This window comes from Phasianus colchicus, chromosome 27, assembly GCF_987193195.1.
Source record: "Phasianus colchicus chromosome 27, bPhaCol1.hap1.1, whole genome shotgun sequence".
NCBI lineage: Eukaryota > Metazoa > Chordata > Aves > Galliformes > Phasianidae > Phasianus > Phasianus colchicus.
This window is the reverse complement of record NC_143462.1, coordinates 2,543,478-2,565,445: the sequence shown is the minus strand read 5'-3', so window position 1 is coordinate 2,565,445 and position 21,968 is coordinate 2,543,478. Positions and strand designations below refer to the sequence as shown.

Genomic DNA, 21,968 nt, shown 5'->3' with positions numbered 1-21,968 from the left:
TCAGCTCAATTGGATGATTGCTCGAAGCAATTTAAACCCAAATACATCTTGCTCGAGTTACCTCTCTTCTTTCCTCCTCTTGTTTTTCCTTTGGACACTGACTTGCACATTTCAGAGTCATTATAAGAGTAATAAAAAGGGATGGCTCGGTGTTGGGGGCAGAAGGGAAATGACATGGAGCTGATGGAATTTAGGGGCAATGTAGGGAGATCTCAGCATCCTGGCTCTATGCAAACATTCCCCAATCAGTTTGCATCTCATTTCCTTAAAAAAAAAGATAAAAAAAAAAGAGGAGCAGATCCATGATTTGGAAACCACCGTTGTTTGGGTTGAGTTTGGGAAATGAAGCTGGATGGGGTCTGCTTGCTACTGGCCAACAACGTCCTGCCTGGAATGTGCTGGGCTCCCATGAAAACTCATGGTAGTGAGAGCTTCCTGCAGTGCGAGTGCTTTTTGAGAATGCCAAAAAATACAGCTGGAAATAGTCGACTGGTACAACTAAAGCTTGGGATTCCCTCCTTAAAAACCTTTCCTGAGGGTGTCTGAGAAATTGCCAAGTGTAAATGTTCTGGGTGTTGTCAGACAAGCTTCCTTATTTCCTGGCAGCTCACGCCTTGCTCCCAAAAGAAGAGATGCTTGCATTCTCCACACTGACAGCCTGGCCTTGGGATCCCAGTCTCTTGGGATGGGGATGATGCCAATGTGTGGGTTTGGATTTCCAGTCATGTTTCTCTTGAGCTGGAGGTAAACCCAAGGGCAGCGCCCAGGCAGAATCTTCCCAGTGCCGTGCAGGCTTTGCTGCTGTTCCCTCACCAGACACTGCTGGAGGAAGAGCTTGATTAGATAACTGTATTGTGAGCAGCTCCAGCAGCCGTCAGGATGGATAAAGCTCCTGAAGGCAAGAGATGGAAAAGGCCTTCATGACTTCACTGGGTGTTGAGCACAGGGAAAGCCACTGGGATGGGTAAGGACTGGAGGAGCAACGAAAGGGGCTGCAGGGCTTGATGTGTAGGCAGATCCAGTTGTCAGCTGTGTCTCCCACTCAGATGTGGTGGTGGGTGTTGTGTTGGTGTTTGGCATGCCCCTGAGCTGTGTGTCTGGGGCTGGCGGCATCACTCTGCCCTTGGCTCCTTGATTTCCTTTATTTATATGTGATTCTTTGTTGTTGTTTTTTTTTTCTTTCCCCTCAGTTGTTGTTTAACTGAGGTTCCTCCCTGCAAACGTTGCTTTTCCTGCAGCAGAAATGAGTCATTTGTGCTGTGAATTCAAGCTGAGACCGATGCTGGAAAACATACATTTATGGTAAACTGTCACAGCAAAGGGAAGGGATCTGGCCCCTGTTCCAACACTATAACCAATGCCAAACCTCAGCATCATGTGAGGCATCACACTGGTTTTGCTGGCTGACTACTGACAGCTTGCTGGGTGCTGTGTCTCTGATTGCATCCCTCAAAGGAAAATGCTTTATTGTTGGACACTGAGCAGTGTTTACCTATCTAGAACCAATTTTTGTTCCTGGGGATCTATTCTATCTATTCTCAGTGTGGCTTAGCATGTGCTCAGTGTATTTGTGCAGAGGCTTAGGGGAGTTGGTGTCTCTTGGTTTAAGTGAGCACTGGGGGGTTTTAAACCATTGGTGCTTTCACTGACAGTGCTGCAGTGGAGGAAGCAGCTCTTGGCATGGGCACTATTGACTTATAGTGGGCTGCAATGGGGAGCATTGCTGGGAAGGCCATTAGGCTGCTTGGCCTTGTGCTCACTGGTTTTGCCTCAATTTGCAAATGGTTCTGCAGCTCCACCAGCAAACTGCTCCATCCCCCTGGCCACCCCAATCCCATCTGCAGGAGCTCTGTGTTGGTCCCACGCTGCTGGCAGCCCTGAAGGACACAGAGTGATGAAGCCATTGGTGGAGCGGTCAGCGCAGTGGTTGGGGCGTTTCAGAGAAAAAAACCTTAAAGGAATGAAATGTAATTTAGTATTTCCTGGCTGAATTTCAGATCTGGAGGGAAACTGAATTGCTGTGGGGTTGGGAAGGTGATGCAGCTCTTGCAGTCCCACCTTTTTCGTTGGGTGCAGAAGTTGCAGATGTTTCATGGGGGCAGGACGGTTGTCAGTAGGATAAATCTTGCTGTTGATGCTGCATGCAAAATGGTTTTATAATGGCAAATTGGTGTGACCAATCCCAGATTCCTCCAGGGATCTGGTGCAGGACTGTAAATCCTTTCCCTCCATGGGATATCCAACAAACAGACCCTGACACTGCTGGGAGCTGGTGGCACCTGGCTTCAGACTGCTTTGTAGATGAATGGAGATAAACTGCAAGCTTGGAGGAATGGTGTCACACCAAAATCTGCTCCTACTTGTGGCCAGGATCGTTTTCTATCATGACATGATGGCTTTTCTCCCTACATTGTGGCTGATCAGAGTGCTTAATGCTGCAGTGCAGAGCTCAGACTGGAGTTTGGCTTTTTAGCTTTTAAGTCAACCCAGTATGGGGACTTTTCTTCCTCCCCATTAATCACATTTGCTTCTGGTGGCTTCAGATGCTCCTCTGAGGTACGCTAAAGAATCTGATGTTTGCTACAAGTGCACTGTGAAACTGGGAGGGGTTGAGAACAAGACAGCACTGCTCAGGTTTCTAATTTCTTGGAGGCCTGGGGGTGAGAGCAGAGTTGGGATCATCAAATCATAGCATCAGAGGTTGTACAGCAGGGCTGGGGGATGCTTACCTATCATCAGGGCTCTGACTTTGGCTTGCATTGTTGGGAAAGAACAGAAGCTGCACTGGTGCTTGAGCCATGCATAACCTCTGCAAATTGAAAGCTGTTATTGCATTTGAGGTTTTGGTTTTCTCTATTGCTGTAGGGCTGGAATGTGTTGGCACAGATTGGAATTTGGGAAGAGCTTGCGTGTCTCCTGCGTGCAGCTGAGCACGAGGCAGCAGCAGTTTCTCTGGTTCCCAGGCTGTGTGTTGGTGGTTTAACAGTGTGCAAGGCACCTAAGCTGCCAAATAGTTCTGTGATAGTAGCAGTGATGCATTGCTGAATGAGACACGGGGTCTCTCCCACCCATCACCTTCTGTTGTGATGGCATGTTCAATCCCCACATGGAAACTTTCCCTCCCAAAATGCAAGCAAACCACAGGAGGGATGTTTGCTAGGGTTGAAATTACAGCTGCCTGATTGCATTGGCTCTGTGCTGAGTGGATCATAACAAGCTCAGGGACCTTCCAGGAAGATTTTTGATTTTTAAAAAAGAAAATATGCACAAATAAGGGAAAAAGCAACAACACAGAGTATATGCGCTCAGGATAATCCACTAAAAACTAAATCCATTGGAGTCCTTTTGAAAAAGGAGCGTCAGAATTCCTCCTCCACTCCCAACCCTGGGGTCAATTGGTTGCTGGGTCAATTCTGCAGTCCCATGGCTTTGCTATTTAGTGTATTTAGGCCAGTGTGCCAGGGCCAGGTATGAAACACCAATAGAAGAGACCGAATCTGAGCACAAGAATGAGAATTAGGGACAGTGGGAAAGCCACAGCAGAGCCTCCATCAGTGTTTCTGGACCCTCAATGTGTGGTGGGACTGAGAGACAGAAGGATTGTTTTAAGTTTTTAGTTATCCCTAGTGCTGGGAACCTATGTAACGAGTTTATGATTTGATTTATATGTGGGTTAATTAGCGAGGTGTTTTAATGAAGAGGGAGAACAGCAGTGATTTAGGACTTTGGAGCAGAGTCTTTGGGGCTTTTAGCACAAAGATGGCTAAAAATAAGGAGAACAAAGGGGAAAAGAAACCAAGTGAACACAGTGAATGGGACCTTTAGGAGCTGCAGGGGAAAGGCAGAAACTCCTGGCACACATGAACCTTGCAGACATGGTAAATGTGATGCTCTCCTGCCCTCTCTGCTTTCCTTCCAGGGCTTCAGGCTGCTGAGGCTGGGAGCATTGCTTGGTTCCCAAGGGGAGAACGCAGGTTTGTGAAGGACAGCTCTGTGCTGTGCAATTACAAGTGATGCTCTACAGAACCAGCTGACCCAGGAGCTTGCTCAAGTGCAATTGAACCCTAGGAGTCAGAAATGCCTTTGCTGCACATCTCTTTGCCATTGGCATGGGCACAGCGTGATGCTGAGCCTGGCATCCCCCAGCCCCAGTCTTCACCCTCCTCCTGTAATCAGAGTTTTACAAATCAGAAAATTGCACATTAATGCTTCGGTTTTATTCCTGTTCATCACCACCCAGCGCTGCTTGCTTATTATCTTAACTCCTCAGAACGATTTCTCCTCCCATCCCCACTGCTCACTTTATTCTTGATGGCTGCTCACGATGGTATTGAGCCAGCTGCGCCGTGGTTTGCAGCAGCACAGATTAACATTTCCACTTTAATTGCTGCCTGCCTGGGAAAATGCAGGCCAAGCTGTCATTCAAGCAATGCAATTGCACCATGGAAAGTCTTTTCATTTGCTGGTGCATCTGTTAAATGATTTCATATGCTACAGGAGGGGGACAGCAAAGCTGAGACGACTCTGCGTGGGGAAGGGCACCGTGTAAGGTGGGAGCTGATGGATAAATATAGCTTGGGCTTACAGAATGCAGTGATTTAATTTGGAAGCTGGCAGCTTGGTGTACACACTGCCCAAGAAATAAGAATGGCTCCGGCGTGCAGCTTGAGAGCTTCAGGCTTTAAAATGTCAAATAAAGCATTAGCCAAATGCCATCATTTTAGAAATCTTGCATCAAAGTTTGCAGGTGACACCAAGCTGGGAGAAAGGGTTGGCCTGTGTGAGGGTAGGAAAGTGCTACAGAAGGTTCTGGATGGGCTGATCAATGGCTGAAGCCAATGGCCTCTTCTCCCAGGTAACAACAATAAGAAAGGTGGTGGCCTCACGTTGTGCTGGGGAGGTTCAGGTTGGGTATTAGGAAATGCTTCTCTAAGAGAGTAGTGATGCATTGGCACAGCTGCACAGAGCCATGGGATGTGGGCATGGTGGGATGGGTTGGGGTTGGACTTGGGCATCTTCGACATCTTTTCCAACTTTGATTTTGTGATTCTATTCTATGACCCTTCCCATCAGGGGAGACAATGCTCTGCCAAAGTCAGCCAACTCTGTCCCTGTGTAACAACCAGTGCAAGCAGGGTGGTGAGCCAAAAGGACTGCGGTGTAAGCTCTTTTGCTGTGCTGAATTGCTCTTCATCTCCTAAGACCTGATGTGAGAAACTCTAGCACCATAGATGGGTAAATATGGGGCCAAGCATTTGGGTGCAGACCTGAGTCACATTACTTCTCCAAACCTCACTATAATTCTCCATTTCTCTCTGCAAGTGAGAAGCACTGCACCACTGCTGCCTTCCCCACCAGAGATGGGGCTTTTTAAAACATTTCCCAGGGCAGTGAACCACGCAGTGGACAGCAATGCATTTTTCTTTACTTCTCCAAACTGCAGCACACTGCAGAAATGAAGGTTTTTCCCTTTGTAGGTGATCCCAAGTGCTTCCCAGCATCGAGGGAGCAAGATCACACAGTGGCTGCATTTCCCTTAACCTGTCCCAGCATTTCCCAGCTCCTCCAGCCTCACTTTTGCTCCTTTTGTTAAACATCAATCTTCTCTCCTGTTTTCCATTTTCACAGCCATGTTGTGGAGGCTGGTACGGAGACCCCCCCTGTATGGTCTCACGCTGCTGCTTTCCTGCTCCACGCACCTTCTCCTCTATTTTGTTCCCATGTTCCTACCCAGGCAGCTGCAGGCTCGAGGCAGAGCTGAGGCAGAGGCTCTGCCCCATCTGCAGCGGGCAAACACGGACTTTGTTCTCCAGCACTGAGCTCCAAACGATCGCCTGGCGGAAATCTGCTCCGTTTCTGTTCCATTTGGGGCTGCCGCTCACCCTCTGCTGCTGCAGGACACATCACTGCAGGATCACCCCCAGCTCCGCCAGCACTCTGGGAATGCCAAGAGATCCTGCCTGCAACACCATTAACAATTTTCCGGAGACCCCCGCAGAACACGCACCGAATTGAACCTTCCTGCACAGAGCTCCGCTGTCGATTTCGGCAACAAAGGCGAGCAGCAGGCGCAGCAAAGGGTTAACTCCGGCTCTTCGCGTTTCTGCCTTCCCTCTTTCAGGCTGGGTTCCTGCCAGGAGGAAGCAGTTCAAGTTGAAGGCTGGTGGTGCGTGCAGCAGCATCGGGCGCATGTCTGCGCTCCCCAGCAGCCGGAGCTGGGAGGGTCTGGCAGGCAGCGAGCGGCCGCCCCGGGATGGCACAGGGCTCCGAGTGCCGAAACTCCCTCCTCTATTACTACAGCATCAAATTTGCTTTGTCCACCTATGCCACTCTCTTCTCGGTAGGTGCTCGGGTTGCTTTGCTGTTTTTCCTGCTGTTGTTCCCCACGGTGCCACCCCCGTGGGTTCAATTTTCATGTTCCAGTGTCCAAATTTCCTCCTTCCAGGCATCAGATCTCTACTATAAAACCTGGTGCTGTGCTGTGTGTTTCGCTGAGTCCCTCATGCTTTGCATAAGCAAAAAAAGAAAAAAAGGGTCCCAGCTGGTCCAAAAACTGCAGCTTTTGATGGGTTTAAGAGCACCCTCGGACCGCCCATCCCCAGGGCTGCTCCTGGAAATGCCCTGTGGCAGCGAGCTGTGTTTCAAAGCACTCAGCAAACACAGATTTAACACTTTGATCACTCAAGGGGCCACCGGGCAGCAGTGCTGTTCCCTTCACGTGGTTCGGTAGGGATGGGGCTGGAGCAGCTGGCAGAACCCATTGGCGTGGATGTGGCAGCGGTGGTTATTTGGACCAGGCTGGTTATTTTAAGAGGAAAAGTAACACTTGTCGTTAAGCAGTTTCAAATCATTGAGGCAGATGTGGTCGGGGTGAGGCTTCCCCTGCAGCTGGAAGGTATAAGCAAGTGTTGAGGCCGGGGGAATCAGCAGGAAATCCCCCCACCCGAGCTCTGTACACCCCTGGATAACAAATTCCATGTGAGCTTGGCACCTTCCTAGGGTTAACCTTGCATAATCCAATCCATAGTATTTATAGGTATTTCCTCCTGACAGCTAATTAATCATCTTTGCCCCATGCACTCTTGCTGCCTGGGTGTGTGTAGTGGCATGCATGCCTGATTGTTTCAGTGTAATTGAATGCACAAATATCTCTGGTGTTCCTAGGCGGGTTGAAGAGTAAATAGGGTTGCAAACAAAGCTTGAAAATGCCTCCCTCGCCCCTTATTGATTTGTTTGTTCTATCAGTGAGCTCATGGGAGGGCAGCTCTCACTCCTGGGGTTGGTGAACTGCATTGTCTCACCATGCCAGAAGACTTGTGCTCACCTCTGAGTGTGAATGAGAGATTAATCACCACCACCTGTCACTGGGGTTTTGTTTCCTGCAGGGATCTGAGGTTTGCTTTCCTGGAAATGCCTTAAAACAGCAGTAAGGATGAGGAGGAAGTGCTGTTTTGTTTTAATTCCAAGCTGTCTGACCATAGCTCTTGGCTGTGCTTTGCAAATGCGGATTAGTGAGGGGATGTGCAGTGCCATGCACTGATGGGTGGGTGCACAGTGAGACAGGGCAGTCTGTGGGGTACACAGCAGTGTGTGGCTGGTCCAGCCTGCGAGCAAGAAGAGCCTCAGTATTTCCTCATTAACTGACAAGTAGCTGCAGAAAAGGTGATTTGGAATGGCTCTGACCCAGCCTGCCTTTAACCAGGGATGTGTGAGCTCACTGAGGTCCCCAGGGCAGTCCCTGTCTGTCCATTGCTCTATTGAATCCACACGGATCTCACGGCCTTTCCAGCCCCCTGACCCACTTCTGGAGATGCACGCAGTGCCTCTGTGTCCATCCAGCAGCTCTCCCATCTCATTAACCAGACGTGACGGGGCTGTGTTTTGCTGCAGCCGAATGCACTCGGTAGTAATTACTGTGCAGACATGTCTTGTTGCTTTGAGTGAAGGCCTTGAAAACGTAGCACCTCCCATGGAGAAGCATTCAGAATAATTCACCGGGAAGGACTGAGGAGATTTGGAGGGGGAGGTGATATGGTTTTCTATCCAGCCTGCAGGGAATTGGTTCAATGGAGAAAAGAACACCATTGGGTCCTTTCCAGCCCTTTTCTGTAATGAAAGTAAATACATATAGATGGGAAAATCTATAAAGCAAAGGAGTGTAGGATAAACCAGAGAGTGGCTTGAAACCACGCATGAAGCCAATTGCCCAGAGGTTGGAGTGCTGTGTGTTGGGCTGGAGTTTCCTATGGAGCACTGCTGTGAGCACATTACATCCCATTACATTACCTCCCATTTCCCCCTTGAGGGTTTCATCATCTCCCAGAGCTGCTGAAGACCTGGAGTACACTCCAAGAAAATAAGCAAAATAGGTCTGTTACCCTGCAGGTAGCTCTGGTTTTTTATTTATTTATTTATTTTTTCTGCATTGCATCCGCCAGGCATTGGATATTTGTGTTTATGTGATGAGAGGCAGAAGGTGTGTGACAGCCAGCATGCCACAGGCCTCCTGGCTGCTTTTATACCATCAGATTTAACACCATTCATCGTCCTGGCTGCTTGTCAGAGGTGGAGTAGCTCTGTTTTCAGTTTTATTTCAAACAGGAGCATTCTGTTTTTTCATGTCTGAATGCACTCAGTGTTCCCTCCCACCTCAGCAGGATGGGGAGGGTGGAAACAAAAGGTACAATCTATGGGTTGAGATAAAAACAGTTTAACAGGACAGAAAATGAAGGAAATTAGTAAGCATCATGGTGTGTACTCACTGTATCCTTTTTCAAGCAGAGGAACTCTTACTTCTAGTGGGTGAGCTACTGCTCTGTACTGGTGGGAAGGAAGATAGATAATCTTTGAGTTGCTGAACCTCTTGGGAATGTTTCTCCACAACCAACACACAGACCCAGAGGGAGGAAGGGAGATTTTCTTTGTGTTGTTGAGGCATGACAGCTGTGTCATCCACCTTTGGCTTCTCTCTGTGTTTCCAGGCCATTGGTGCCATTGAGTTGGGTTGGTAAGCATCTGAATCTTGGGATGGCTGCTCATTGACCACGTCAACATCACACATCTCCTCCAGAACAGCTAATTCCCTCTGGTACCAGGTACCTTTCTCCACAGATAGTCATTTGTTTGGGAAACATACCAGGTCTTCCTTGAAGGGATCTCTCCCCTTTGTGGCTGACAAGAGTTGCCTCCATAGGGTGAAGATTTGTGACCCTTTTCCAATCTCTTTATCTATTCAGTTCAGGTCAGCTGTCCTGGTTCTGTCTCCTCAGCCTCTTTCACATCATGAGAACCTGAGTTCTTTGTTTAGCATAAGCATTGCTCAGCAATAACTAAAACATCAGCATGTTATCAACGCTGTCCTCCTAAATCCAAAGCGCAGCACTATGCAATCTACTGAGAAGAAAATTAACCCTATTCCAGCCAAAACTAGGACACACCACCTGTCTGCCTGGGTTTGAAACCACTGTTGTTCTGACTTTCGGTGTTCCTGAATGAGGAGAAATTACTGCCTGGCATTAGCACTGACTCATCTAATTAAAGCTGATCACCCTGGGGTGAGCCATGCCTGCTGCTTGGCCCCTGGCAGGCTGCGAGGTTGCTCTGCTTTGGCAGAGATTCTGCCCTCAGAATCCCCCTGCTCTTTTTTTTTTTTTTTTTTTGCCATCAGATAGAGCACTGTCTTTCTCCACAGTGGCAGTTTGATCCCACAGTTATGCAGAAATGAGATAATCATCCTCTCGTTAGACAGTAAGCGAAGGTTTGCTTTTTCTCTTGGATGCATTGCAGAGCGCTCATTATGAGCAGCTGCTGGCTACCTTGGAGTTTGCACTGCATTAAGGTGATCACTGGGCAATTGGTGTGTAACTACAGAGGATTTACTGGCAGACTTCATTATGCACCTTAGCACGGCATTGAGCGTGTGTGGAGGAAAGCAGTTGTGATGCCAGGAATCAAAAAGATCTGTGCTGCCTGAATTCATATGGCAAAAACAACCCCTCCAAGATGAACCCAGTGATGGAAACCAGAGCAGCCAGGCTTTGCAGGGAGTGGTGCAATCTCTTCCTGCTGCTTTAAGTGCTCTTCTTCAGCTGATGATCTCATTTGTGAAGTGCATGTTGCTGCACAGGTTCTAGCAAAGGCTTTGACTCTGCCAATTTGCTCCATAATCCACTGTTTCTCAGTAGAAACACTGCTTTTCAGGGAACTTTTTTCCCCAGCTATTTTTCATCAAAATCCCTTTGCCACCCTTCAGTTCCCTCTTGTCCTTCGGGCATCGATCCCCTCTTGTCCTTAGGAAACTCATTATATTCCTGGCTTTGCTGTTAATTCCTTGCAATCTCCCATTGCTGGGAGAGGTTCTGGTATATCCATTCCCTTCCTCAGGGTGTACGTTGCTCTGTGAGGTGCCTTCTCATGCCTGAAGGTGCTTTGAGTAGCAGCAACTCATTTTATTTCTAACTAGAAGTTCCAGCCTGCAGTGGCGACCCTTAGCAGAACAGGTTGCAGAATGCTGGGGGAGCTTCACAAGCCAAGAGCTGAGCAGAGAGAGATGAGAAATTCAGGCAGATCAGCTGAGTATTTGCTAATTTTGGTTCTTCCAATTCACTTGTTTGTCTTGGGTAAGAGAAAATCTGGAGGTGTGTGCACAGGGCTGCCTGGGGCAGCTGGGTGGTGATGCTGGGAGGAAGGACTCCTGCATGCCACGTGCTTGAAATGTTTCAAGGAGCAGTGCAGCCCTGGGAAGGCTGTTGTTAAGCAGTGCATCCTGAAAGCCCTCCTTGTTTTCTCTCCCTTGGTAGCAGGTGAAGCCCAGTCTGTGTAAGATGCTTCCTCTGTCCCTCGAGTGCCCAGCCCTCAGCCCCACTCCTGGGTTTCTTTTATATGTTTTCCGTGGTCTCTTCCCTAATTTGCATCACTGATCATTAATTAAAAAGGAGAAAGTGTTTCTTATTGGCATGCTGGAGTGGAAATTACAAGCATGGTGTGCACATCTAACTCCTGAGACATGGTGTAAGAGAGAAGCATTACATCAAGCCTAATCCCAACGTGCCAAGCTGGTACTTAAAATAAAGGATAAAGAAGAAAATGGATGAAAAGCCTGTTATCAGGAATAGGCCCACCTGTTTAGTTTCAACCAGTCTGCAAATATCACAGATCTGGACTTGACTTTCTGGGAGATTTCAGTTTCTCTATCAGTGAGATGTAGCCTGGAAGTGGACAGTGATGGGTAAACATAAACTGAGTACAGTAACTCCACAAATAGAGTCCAACCAGAGTAGAGAAGAAAATAAATCATTCCTCCAAAAGGATTGTGCAGGAAAATTAAGGATTGAATTGGCAATGTGAATTAACCAGAAGAGTTTGAGCAAACTCATTAAGGAGAAATGGAGCCTCTTGGAAAGGGAAAGGAGTGAGATGGAAAAAGGAGTGAGAAAAGGAGGTTTTCTCCTCTTTGAGCTGAGGCTTTCCTGCAGTATTTTCCCACCAAGATTCAGGGTGGGGGAGCTGCAAAAAGCAGCAGGAAAATCACTTGGGATGCTTCTTGCTTTCTTCTCTGACCTTTCCAGGAGTCAGCTTCATGCTGGTTGTGCTGGGAATGGCTTCTGACAGCTCCGAGCACTTGGAATCTCCGTGTTGGCTTTCATCTGTAGGAACCAAAGAGATGAAAGGAGCCCTTTTCAGAGCCCTGTTTTATCCTGGCACCCTTGGGCTCTCTTTTTCAATTAGGGCTGTTTTATTGGAGGGAGGGGAGGAAGATGGTCAAAAATAATCTGTTGTTACATTTGATGATGTTTTTCATCCATGGCACAGAGACTGAGTGGCTTGCCGTGGGTTTTGGTACAAGGTGGTGCTTGAGGGAGGTGCTGGAGTGGAATGAGTAATTTGGGGGACTGGTCTGTCTAAGGATGGGAGTTTGGGTAGATGGGCTGGCAGTATTGATATAGACAGCCCAGGGTCTGTAAACACAGGGCAAGGGTCAGCTTGAGCAGCTGGGTGTATTGAGTGAGATGGCGAGAGGAAAAACCTTGCAAAATGCAGCTCCTTTGTGAGGAAGACGTAGGGCTGCCATGGAGGGAGATGGAACCCTGATGGATGGAACCCCATTTTCTATCAATCACCCTTTGGGTCTGACCCAGCAGCTCACTCATCGTGTTATGTTTTTATCTAGCAGTACACTGGACATTTTTTTCCTCTGGGACCTCTTCCACCTTCATCTTTTCCTCAGAGTTTCTGATTTTTCCCTTTGGCATCTGATGCACATCTCACACTTTCCTCGTAGATCATCGGCCTCGTGATCCTGTGCATTGGGATTTATGCCGAAGTGGAGAGGCAGAAGCACAAAACCTTGGAAGGGATGTTCCTTGCTCCTGCCATCATCCTGCTTCTGTTGGGCTTCACCATGTTCAGCGTCTCCTTCGTCGGCATGGTGGGGAGCCTCAGGGACAACCGGACGCTTCTGAAGATAGTAAGGCTGGTGCTCTGCTGGGTTGGTCTGGTTGGTTTCAAGGAGGAAAATTAACGTATCCTAATGGGTCACTACCATGAATTACAGTAAGGGTGTGCCCCTCCATGCTTTTAGCTCAGCCGTGAAGCCAGTGGACAGTAATGGGGAGAAGATACATGTACAGATTGCAGAGCTGGCACCCAGTTATCCACATCATTAGGAAGCTGCTGCCTTCCTCCTGGGGCAGCAAGGATGCCAACAGAATCATAGAATGGCTTGGATTGGAAGGGGCTCTGAGGATCATCAAGTTCCAACCCCCCTACTACAGGCAGAGCCACCAACCTACAGATCTGGTTCTGGACCCCAGCAAGGAGCTTGAGGCTGCATGGGTTTATAAGCTGGGTTATAAGCAAATGCCTGCAAATGGGGACATAGCTCATCCATCATGCTCAGCCCAGGCTGGCATCCACTGACAAACTCGGTGACAGCTCAGTTGGTTTTTCAGCTGTGACCAATGCTCTCTCAGTGAGGAAGATGCTTTGGGATGAATATTCTGTGCTGGTCTACAGAGCCTTCCTGCTGGTGTGTGTGTGCCTTGCATGCTAATGACCCCCATAACAGCTTCCTCTCCCACTGATTTGAGCTGATTCGCTTATTAAAATCAAACACTGGGAAGCTAGCACTCCCTTCCACTGGCTTGCAATATTGCTTTTAAAAATTGCTCAGCATTTGCATCTCAAATTAATACAGATGATAGCCTGGATCGAGAAGCCCATATTGTCTTTGCTCCTGTGTTACTGGCTGAAAATATCATTGCTTTCCAATGTATCTTGTTTCATGCCACGTGTGGTCGGTGGCTGTTTGCACTGCATTGAGGAAGGGGGCTGGGATCGAAGCTGCTCTCTATTGCAGTGTGATATCATGCGCTCTGTTGGAGAGCTCTGAATGAGTCACCTCCTGACCCTGTGTTTGAAGGAGTCTCTAAATTAATGGCCAGATCAGTCCTGTCCAGGTATTTAAACTGTGGTATTTAAGTAGCCCTGATAGCTTGCTTGCTAAAAATAATAATAATTTTTAATTAATTCCCTATCAAATTAATTTTATCTTTCTTTGTGAATTCCGTGTTATCCCAGTGGGCATTTGCCTGGGCTGGCTTACATCTCCAGAACATAACCCTCTTCTTGCTGTCCATCCAAACAACAGGAAAAGCTCTGTGTTTCTTTATGACATAAACCCAGATGACATTTTTCTGCCAAAGCTGAAGTTCTGTTGCTTGTCGAATAAATTACATCTTCTTTTTTCCTCCATCTCACTTTTAAACTACATGGCATTATGTTCATCCTATCGAGGATTATTCCAAAGAAGGATAATTACTTCAAATTTCTGATAATATTATCCTTTCTCTGCTAATACTTCCTTAAGTTTCACGGCTAATACTCTTTCTTTGGCTGACTTTAGAAGTGGGAAATTGACACATCAGAGGGTAGGAACTGTCATCCTTGTAGCAACCAGAGCCAACAGAAACCCAAGCTCATTAACTGCATTTCACAGCTTGTCAGTCAAATCAATTCTGTAGTGGCACAGCTGAGAAAAAAGTAATCCTGCCCATTTGGGTTGCTTTTGTCTCCCTTTAGATATAACCAGCTTCAAGCCTGCTGTGTGGAATAAATAAAGCAAAGCATGTGCAAGTTATCAAGCACAGCAACCCTTGCAGCTCTTTTGGCTAGGATGTAAGAAGGGGGATGTTGACCTTATGTGTGGAAATACATTGTTATTTTGGTTTTTTTTAGGGTTACTCGAGGCTGCTTGGTCAATTGTTGTTGGCTGCAGAGTGGCACAAATGGCCCAAAGTCACATCAGTGATCCCTTTTCTAGCAGCAAATAGGGGAAATGATATTTCTGGTAATGAATCAAAACTAGTTCCCTGTCTTTGAGCTGTTTCCTCTACAGATCTGTTCAGCTTGGTGGGCATCAGCACAAAGAAGATAACGTGACAACAGCCTTTCCCAGTGGAGGTACATTTTACCCAGCAGAAGCTCTTCATACCATTAGCTTACAACAGTTCCCTAGTGAGACTGGAAAGACCATTGATGCTAGCATGGTTTTATGGCACTGAATTACTTAATGCCTTTTTGTGCTTTCACCAGCTCATATCAGCAAAAGCGTGTTGGCCAGCCCTGGAACTCTCCATTGTTTTTATGTTGGAATTGTGCATTAGTGTTTCTATCCATCATTTAGAAGTGAGTGCTCAGGCCATGAATCTGTAGGAAGTTTCCATCTGCTGAATTTGGAAGGGCTCCTTTCAATTCTTCCTTGGTTGCATCAGAGAGGACGTCATCTCCCATGCACCAGCCCATTCAGGGTTGCTTTCCTTTTGCAGGAATGGTTTCACACCATTTTTCTTTCAAATTTCTCCAGGCAGAACCTTGAAAAGACATTATTCCTTAGTGAACTTTGCAGTCAATTGACCCTTGGGTGGGAATTTGATGATGCAGGGACCATGGAGAAGGGAGCTCAACCCTGAGCTCCAAAAGCAGGCTCAGGGCAGGCCTTGAAGAATGTACAGTAAGACAGAATAAAATTGTGTGTATTGATGTTTATGGAAACTCAGTGCATGATCCCCAAAGAGATCACACATAGAGATGTATTGTAGCTGGCTTGAGTACATGTACCTGCCATTTTCTGGGACCACACACTCACAGCAATGAGCAAAAAAATTGCTCTGAACTTCAAATCACTGACAAAAATTGAATTGCCTCTACATCTAAAAATATGCCTTGCTCATTCGGAGAGCAGTAAGTTCTCTATTTAGGAGAAAATATTTCTGTGCCCCACGAAAACCCATCAGCTTGCACCTGAATAGAAACACTGACACACGATTCCAACATCAGCACCATGGAGGGGTCCAGGGTTGGCCAACGTGTTGGGAAGACTTGCACTTAAAAGTGGAGCTTCTGCTTGGGCATCAAGTTTTCATTTGCTGTTCCAGGCTGGAATAATTGGAAACTGTCTGATGGTTTAGCAAATTGATTCTAAAATTAGTATTACTCTTGCTCAGCTAGATGGCTGTGGGGAGCTGGGTTGGTTTGTGTAAGATCTGGAAGTGCCATGGGACAGGCTGCTCCGTGCATCTCTTGCACTGAGATAAGCTCAGCTTCTGCAGATTTGCATTTGTTCTATGCAGAGCAAGAGAGAAACAAAAGCTGAAGTAGGAGCAGAAATCCAACTTGCCTCCCTTCTTCTTGGTGAGCTTTTTGGGTCCCTCTTTTTCTGTCTTGTGTTAGCCCACACTGATCACACAGGGCAGGATTTGACTTTGGGTCTGCAGCAAGAGATCAGCTGCTGTGTTCACTCTTCTGGACTTCTGCAAGTTATATGTATATATGTGTGTGTGTGTATATGTATAAATACAGATATATTTATTGATCTATATGCTGTTTCCAAGTGTAAGCAGTGCCAAGATATGAAAAGCAAACAGGCGACCGCTTGCAGCTTTTTTTTTTTATTATTTGCTTTTTTTTTTTTTCCTTGTTATTTTTCCTCTGAAGCCACGGCACGACTTCCAAAGTAGGGCTTGGAGCGTGTCTTTTCCCTCAGCTGCAGCTTCTGATTGCACGTGTTAATAGGGAGATTAAATGCTATCAAATGTCTCCTTTTCAGGTTTGGAGAGGGGAGCGAAATTGGAGAGGGAGCAAACTCTGGGGAAGTGGGTGGCAATCATAGAGCTATTGTGTGAGTGGAGAGTTGTCCTCCCAGCAAGACAAATTCCCCCTTGAAGATAGTCAGATACTACAGTGATTTGAAGCTTTGTGGCCCTCACTGTTTCTGAACAAAAGCAATCAGATGGGCGCCTGTGTGAAGGAGCATTCTGAGATCTGAGCAGGGCTGAGCAGCTGGTTTTGTTCCCAAGCAGATGGAAAAAAAGGGCAAAAATGGCACAGAAAACCTCTGTTGCAGCGGAGCCCTGCAGAGCATCCCTCTGCCACATCGCCAGCACTAATTATTGCCAACAGCAGCCACTTCAACCTGCTTTAAGGCAGCAGATGTGAAAACATCAGTGAGTGGCAACTTCCACTTGGTTTTTTCCACATCTGGAAGCACTACATAAAGCAATTTAAAAGAAGTAGTGCTTGTGGGTGCACTGCTTGCATTCCAACTCCTCATATACTTGATTCAAGCTAATTCCACTTGGTTCCATGGTTCTCAGCTGGGGCAAAGCATTTGCGTGGGGTACCCAGTTCAGCAATTAACTGTGGGATGCTCAGCTCCAGGCCAGCAAAAAGAAGCAGTCCCTTGAATATCTGCTGTAAAGAAACACTCCTGAGGGCTGCAAACAGGCACTACTATCCCTGTATTATGCTGGGTAGGTTTGGGGTTTAGAGATAGAGTCAGAGTTAGGGGTTAGGGTTATGTTTGGGATTAGGGTTAGGATTGGAGTTGGGGTGAGGGTTAAGGTTAGGGTTGGGTTTAGGGTTAGGATTAAAGCTTAGGGATAGGTTTAGGGTTAGGCTCTAAGGTTTAAGGTTAGGGTTTGGGGTTAAGGTTAGGGTATGAGCAAAGCAAAAGGTTTGTCCCTTCTGTCTTGGCCATGGCAAGAGACCCTGCTGCTTGGTTTGTCCCATTGGATGCTGTTTCAAGCAGGGCTGATGCAGATTTCAGAGAAATGGCTGCAAATTTTGATTGCAGAAGAGGAAGGTTTGGGGGCTCAGGTGCACCTCCTCAAAGCTACTGTGAATTTCTAATTGCTACACATAATAACTGATAGAGCCATGCAGTCACTGGGTGGCAGCTCTCTGTTGACCCTGCAATGCACTGTGTGGGGTATTAAACATCACAGTCAGTGGAAGATGGGATAAGAAAATGCTCCTTCTGGTTGCAGCATTACATGAGAAATGCTGCCACACAGCTGCATCCAGTGTTCAACTGCTGGTGCAAGCAGGTCACCAGGACTTTGTCCTCCTTCTTTTTCTCCCTGTAGGTTGAAGGTTAACTGGAGCACGCCTTGTGCAAATCATCACTGCAATCTCCTATTGCTCTGTGCAGCCTGGGGTCTGTCTTTGCTTCCTAGGGTTCAAAGCTTGCTGCTCCTCGGGGTGCAGACTTTGCAACAGCAGTGAAGAGCTTCCTCTGGATACCTCCATATCAGCAGCTTTCAGTGGTGTTGGTCAAAACCCCCAAAAGGCAATTCCTGGTAATCAGCACACAAATAGAGCCCACTGGAGAAAGTAATGGAAGAAACTCCTTCCCACAGAGGTTTGTTTGGGGATCTACATACATTTCCTTGCTAAGCCCACTGATTATACAGTGCTCTGATTAGAGGCTCTCTAAACAAAACCTCCACTGCCTTGATTTTTCTCCTTTGCTGCACAGGGGGTGGGGATAAATGAGTGAGCCTGAGGTTTGCATAGCAGTGAGTGTTCAGGATTTGGGGGGAGCTGAGCCCATCACCAGCTCTGGAACAAATGCTTGGGGTGAAAGGAGCACAGCCTGGATGAGATGAGGTGGGACAGGATTTGAGGCTGAGCTGCTCTGTGATTTGGGCTGCACTCTCAGCAGTGGGGTAGATCTGAAAACGTTCCAACACAACAATCCCAGAAAAATATAGAGTCAGAAAAAGCTTTGCAAGGGCCTCCCAGCCTTCTTAATTAGTTCTCCTTTGAATCCTTTTTTTTTTTTTCTTTTGCATTATCATTACTACAATCATTATCATTTCATTTGACTGAGACAATGAAGGAACCCCAGGGCAGCAAGAGGAACTTTCTGCAGGCAGTAGTGGTTGATCTCCTTCTTTAAGGGTTAGTCACCACTTGATTGGGGCTCTTTAATCACTGCGATGTGCTTTCAATGGGGATTTGCTTGGCCCAGGTTTGACTCTGGGGGAAAGGAGGGAGCTGGAGCCCTGCAGGAGTGAATGATTCCTTTGCCACACTGATTATTTCCACTTTCACATTCAATTTCTTGCTGTGTCTCCATTCGCTGTCATTCTAGGAGTGGTTCAGGATGGTTTTGCAAGCAACAAAAGGCATGCTTTATTCTTCCCAAGGCTCTTATGTTGAGCATCACCAGCAAACTCCCAGCACATTGTGTTCTTTTACGTGGTGCTTGCTCTGTTTCGTTTCTTGTGCAGGTTTGTTTCTTTTTAAATCTCTTCCCTGTATCAGCAACTGCAGTAACAACAGCCCTCCTTGCAGTGAATTAGTGGGGCTTCATAAAACCCTCCTTTTGTGTGGTTTTCTGGGGGGGCATGAGTGTGTTGTAGCTCTGCCTGGTGCACTGCAACATCTGACTTGGTCTCAGGATGGGAGTGGAGGGTTGTAGAATCATAGAATGGCCTGGGTTGAAAAGGACCACAATGATCATCTGGTTCCAACCCCTTGCTATGTGCAGAGTTGCCAACCACCAGACCAGGTTGCCCAGAGCCACATCCAGCCTGGCCTTGAATGCCTCCAGGGGATCCACAACCTCCTTGGGCAACCTGTTCCAGTTCCAGGTCACAGGACTTTTACCTTTAAGATGGAAGTGATGGCAATCTGGTAGAGGCTGAAAGTCTGTAAAAACCCAAATGAGGGAAAGAAATTCTTTTCTGGTAGGTGTGGGGAGCAGAGAGGGGCATATTTGGTCTTCAGAGCTGGCATCTACAGGACAGGGTGCAGGCAGGGCTGCGTATCTGTTGGGTGGGGAAGGACCATGCTGTGTGCTTGGGGCTCTTGGGTCATCCCAGCCAATTATTTACACGGCTGCCAGCCCTCTGGGAGTTGAAAACAGGTTTCTTGGTCGTTCAGATGGTGAAGCATATAGGAAATGGGTATTTCAACTCGAACCCAGTGAGATGGATGGGCAGAGGAGCAGGAGAGGCAAATTGCATGTCCTGTAACTAAAACACCACAGTTTGCATGAAGCAGCATCTCAGGCACCACAGTGACAGAGGGGATTATTGCTGTTTTTCTATAGAAGAAGGTGCTCTGCAAAGTCTCAGAAGGAATAACCACTTCCCTCTCCATATGTCCAAAACCAAAGGATTGCTTTGCTGCAGACTCCTATGTGTGTAACCCTCCCCCCCTCCCAGGTTGTGATTCACAAGAAGAGAAGGTAAATTGCATGAGTTTCTTTTTGTCTTGGCAACAAATTCAGGTTTTCCATCCCTTGCCAACCTGTTGTTGGTGTTAGCAGATCCCAACCCTTTTCCTGTATTGGCTTCAGTGGGCTGACTTAGCTGCTTTCCTTGGGAAGCAACTATAGAAATGGACAAAAATAAGACATGGTGACATATTTGTGTGAATGCATAACAGGCCCATTCCAATGGGAGGCTTAGTGGTGCTCACAACAAGAATAAAACATTCCGTGAGGGTGCTTGTATTAAATAAACCTTACAGATCTCTCTCATGCCTCAGGTTGGACGTTAGGAAAAACTTCTCTGAAAGAGAAATCTGGGATGGGTGGAGTCACCATCCCTAGAGGTGTTCAAGAGGCATTTAGATGGGTCTGCACATGTACTGAGGGACGTGGTCCAGTGGGAAATACCAGTGATGGGTGGATGGTTGGACTGGGTGGTCTTGGAGGTCCTTTCCACCCCTAGTGGTTCTATGGTTCTATTCTGCATGGCTCCAGGAGCTCTCTCCCATCCTTGTGGCTGCATCCTTTCCCCTCCACATCCCTGGCAAACAGAGCGTTCCTTTACCATCCCAAATGCCATTCGTGTCACACTCGGGCTCAGCAGGTTTGAGCCTCTCATGGCCATGAGAGTGCTGAGAGCCCAGCAGCACGGAGCAATGCTCTGCCTCCATCCAAGGCTGCAGGCACTTTGCATAGGCTGGATCCCTGCATGGTTTACTCACCGTAAAGCATCCAACCTTCCAGAAACACCCACCCATCCCTGACCCATGGCAATCCTTTCTGCCCTGCTGTGGGTGTGTTTAAGCTGCAAATTGGAGATGGCTGCGTGATGCCCGTACTCTGGAAATGAAACGCTTTCAGCTTTGCACTCCTCTTCAATCCATCCCACGTCTAGAAGTGCTTGCTGTGCACCAACCAAGGATTTCAGGTGATGTTTAAGCTTCTGGGAGAGCAAACTTTGCAGCAAGACATCCCACCTGACACATGGAGATGGCAGAAAGAGCACTTGGAGGCTACCTGGGAAGGCACAGCTCCGGGTGTATTCAAAGCGATGAGCTTTGTTAAGGGCAGCTGACTGCAGCAAGTGTTAATTTAATGACAACTGAGAATCTTTTCTCTTTGCCAGACATCTTGAGCAAGATAAATTGGCAGCCGAGGGTTTTTTTAAGGCTATTTTTTCTTCATGAAATGTTTTGCTTTGCGCTCTGCAGCTCCTCAGTGCGCTGCTTTTGCTTTGCGATTCTTTTTTTTTTTTTTTCACTCACTTTATGATTTTTTTTTTTTTTTTCAGCTTGCTGCAAACCTACAGCGACTCAAGGCAGGATTAAATGCTGCTTAGGGTGGGTTTTTGCTCAGTCACTGTGCTGCTGGAGTCTTTTTAAGGGAAGTAAAATGCTGTTTTATTCATGCCTGGTCTGGCAGGTAGCAAAGGCTGTGATGCGTTTGTAAGAAGGGTGATTGCAGACACTGACAACGTTTTCGCTCCTACACACGTGTTCCTGTTACTGATGGTTGCTGCAGTCCTTGGGAAAGCAACAACAAAAGGCACTTTCTGCTTTATCAGTGCAATCAGCGAAGGGTCTGCCTGCTCCATTCAGCCTTTGCTTGGTTTTCATTCAGGCTGAAGGTCTGCAAGGAGATGGGGCTTGTGGCTGCTTTCCTTGCCAACCTTCTGTACGTGATAAGGGAAATGTTGGTCTTTCTGGAGGCAAAGTGACACGCTGCATGGTGTCCAGGGGCAGCTGGGCATCACCTGCATGACCCCCCAGGTTTGTACTTTGCCTCTTGGAAGGACTGGCAATCAGCCTCTGCCAGCTTCTCCCTTCCTGTGCCTGTCTTTCTGACACAGAACTTGCACTTTTCATTCATTTTCATTCATTCACTCTCTGCTCTCATGGTAGCAAAGGGCTTTAATAGCTGTGGACCTCATCTGATGAAGTATTTGAAAAGCAGTCATTTTTCTAAACAGCCAGGTACAGCTGACATCCCCTGGACTTATCCAAAATATGGCCACGTTTGTCTGTCAACCAGCCAAGACTCCCGGACATGAAATATTAACCTTGATTTCAGTATGCATGGAGCAGACTGGATTACATCACGTGAATCTTGCTTTTTATGCCTTGACTTGACAAGCTGTGCAGCAGAAACACAGACCACAAGAATGAGATGGAGTGGGAAACAAAGAAATCAGTGTGCAGCACTCAATGGCCAGAACATGGGGAAGACTCAGCTGCACCACCCTGGGCTTCCTGCTGACTCAAATTCCTTTTCCATCGGGTTTGATGCATGCTGTGTTGTCTCTGACTATGGGATAATGGGTGTTTGGTTACGGGATTCCCTGCCTAATTAAACTTGGCCCATTAGAAGCTGATTTAGCTGATGGGAAAAGCAGTGCTGCTTCTCCAGTGGG

At 47.3% G+C, this 21,968-nt stretch overlaps 1 protein-coding gene across 4 annotated transcripts in view; it reads left to right on the top strand.

The window, feature by feature from the left end:
- Positions 1-3,377: 3,377 nt before the first annotated feature.
- Positions 3,378-21,968, top strand: part of LOC116234503 (tetraspanin-15-like) — a 40,157-nt gene continuing 21,566 nt past the window's right edge. Inside the window, exons 1-2 of one of the 4 annotated variants that reach the window (XM_031602141.2) lie at positions 3,381-6,340; positions 12,281-12,466. In XM_031602141.2, coding sequence (XP_031458001.1) covers positions 6,254-6,340; positions 12,281-12,466 — 273 coding nt within the window. In that variant the 5' untranslated portion in view covers positions 3,381-6,253. Of the gene's footprint in view, positions 6,341-12,280; positions 12,467-21,968 lie in introns of all 4 variants that reach the window. The other 3 variants (XM_090125655.1, XM_090125656.1, XM_090125657.1) reach the window with 3 other exon arrangements.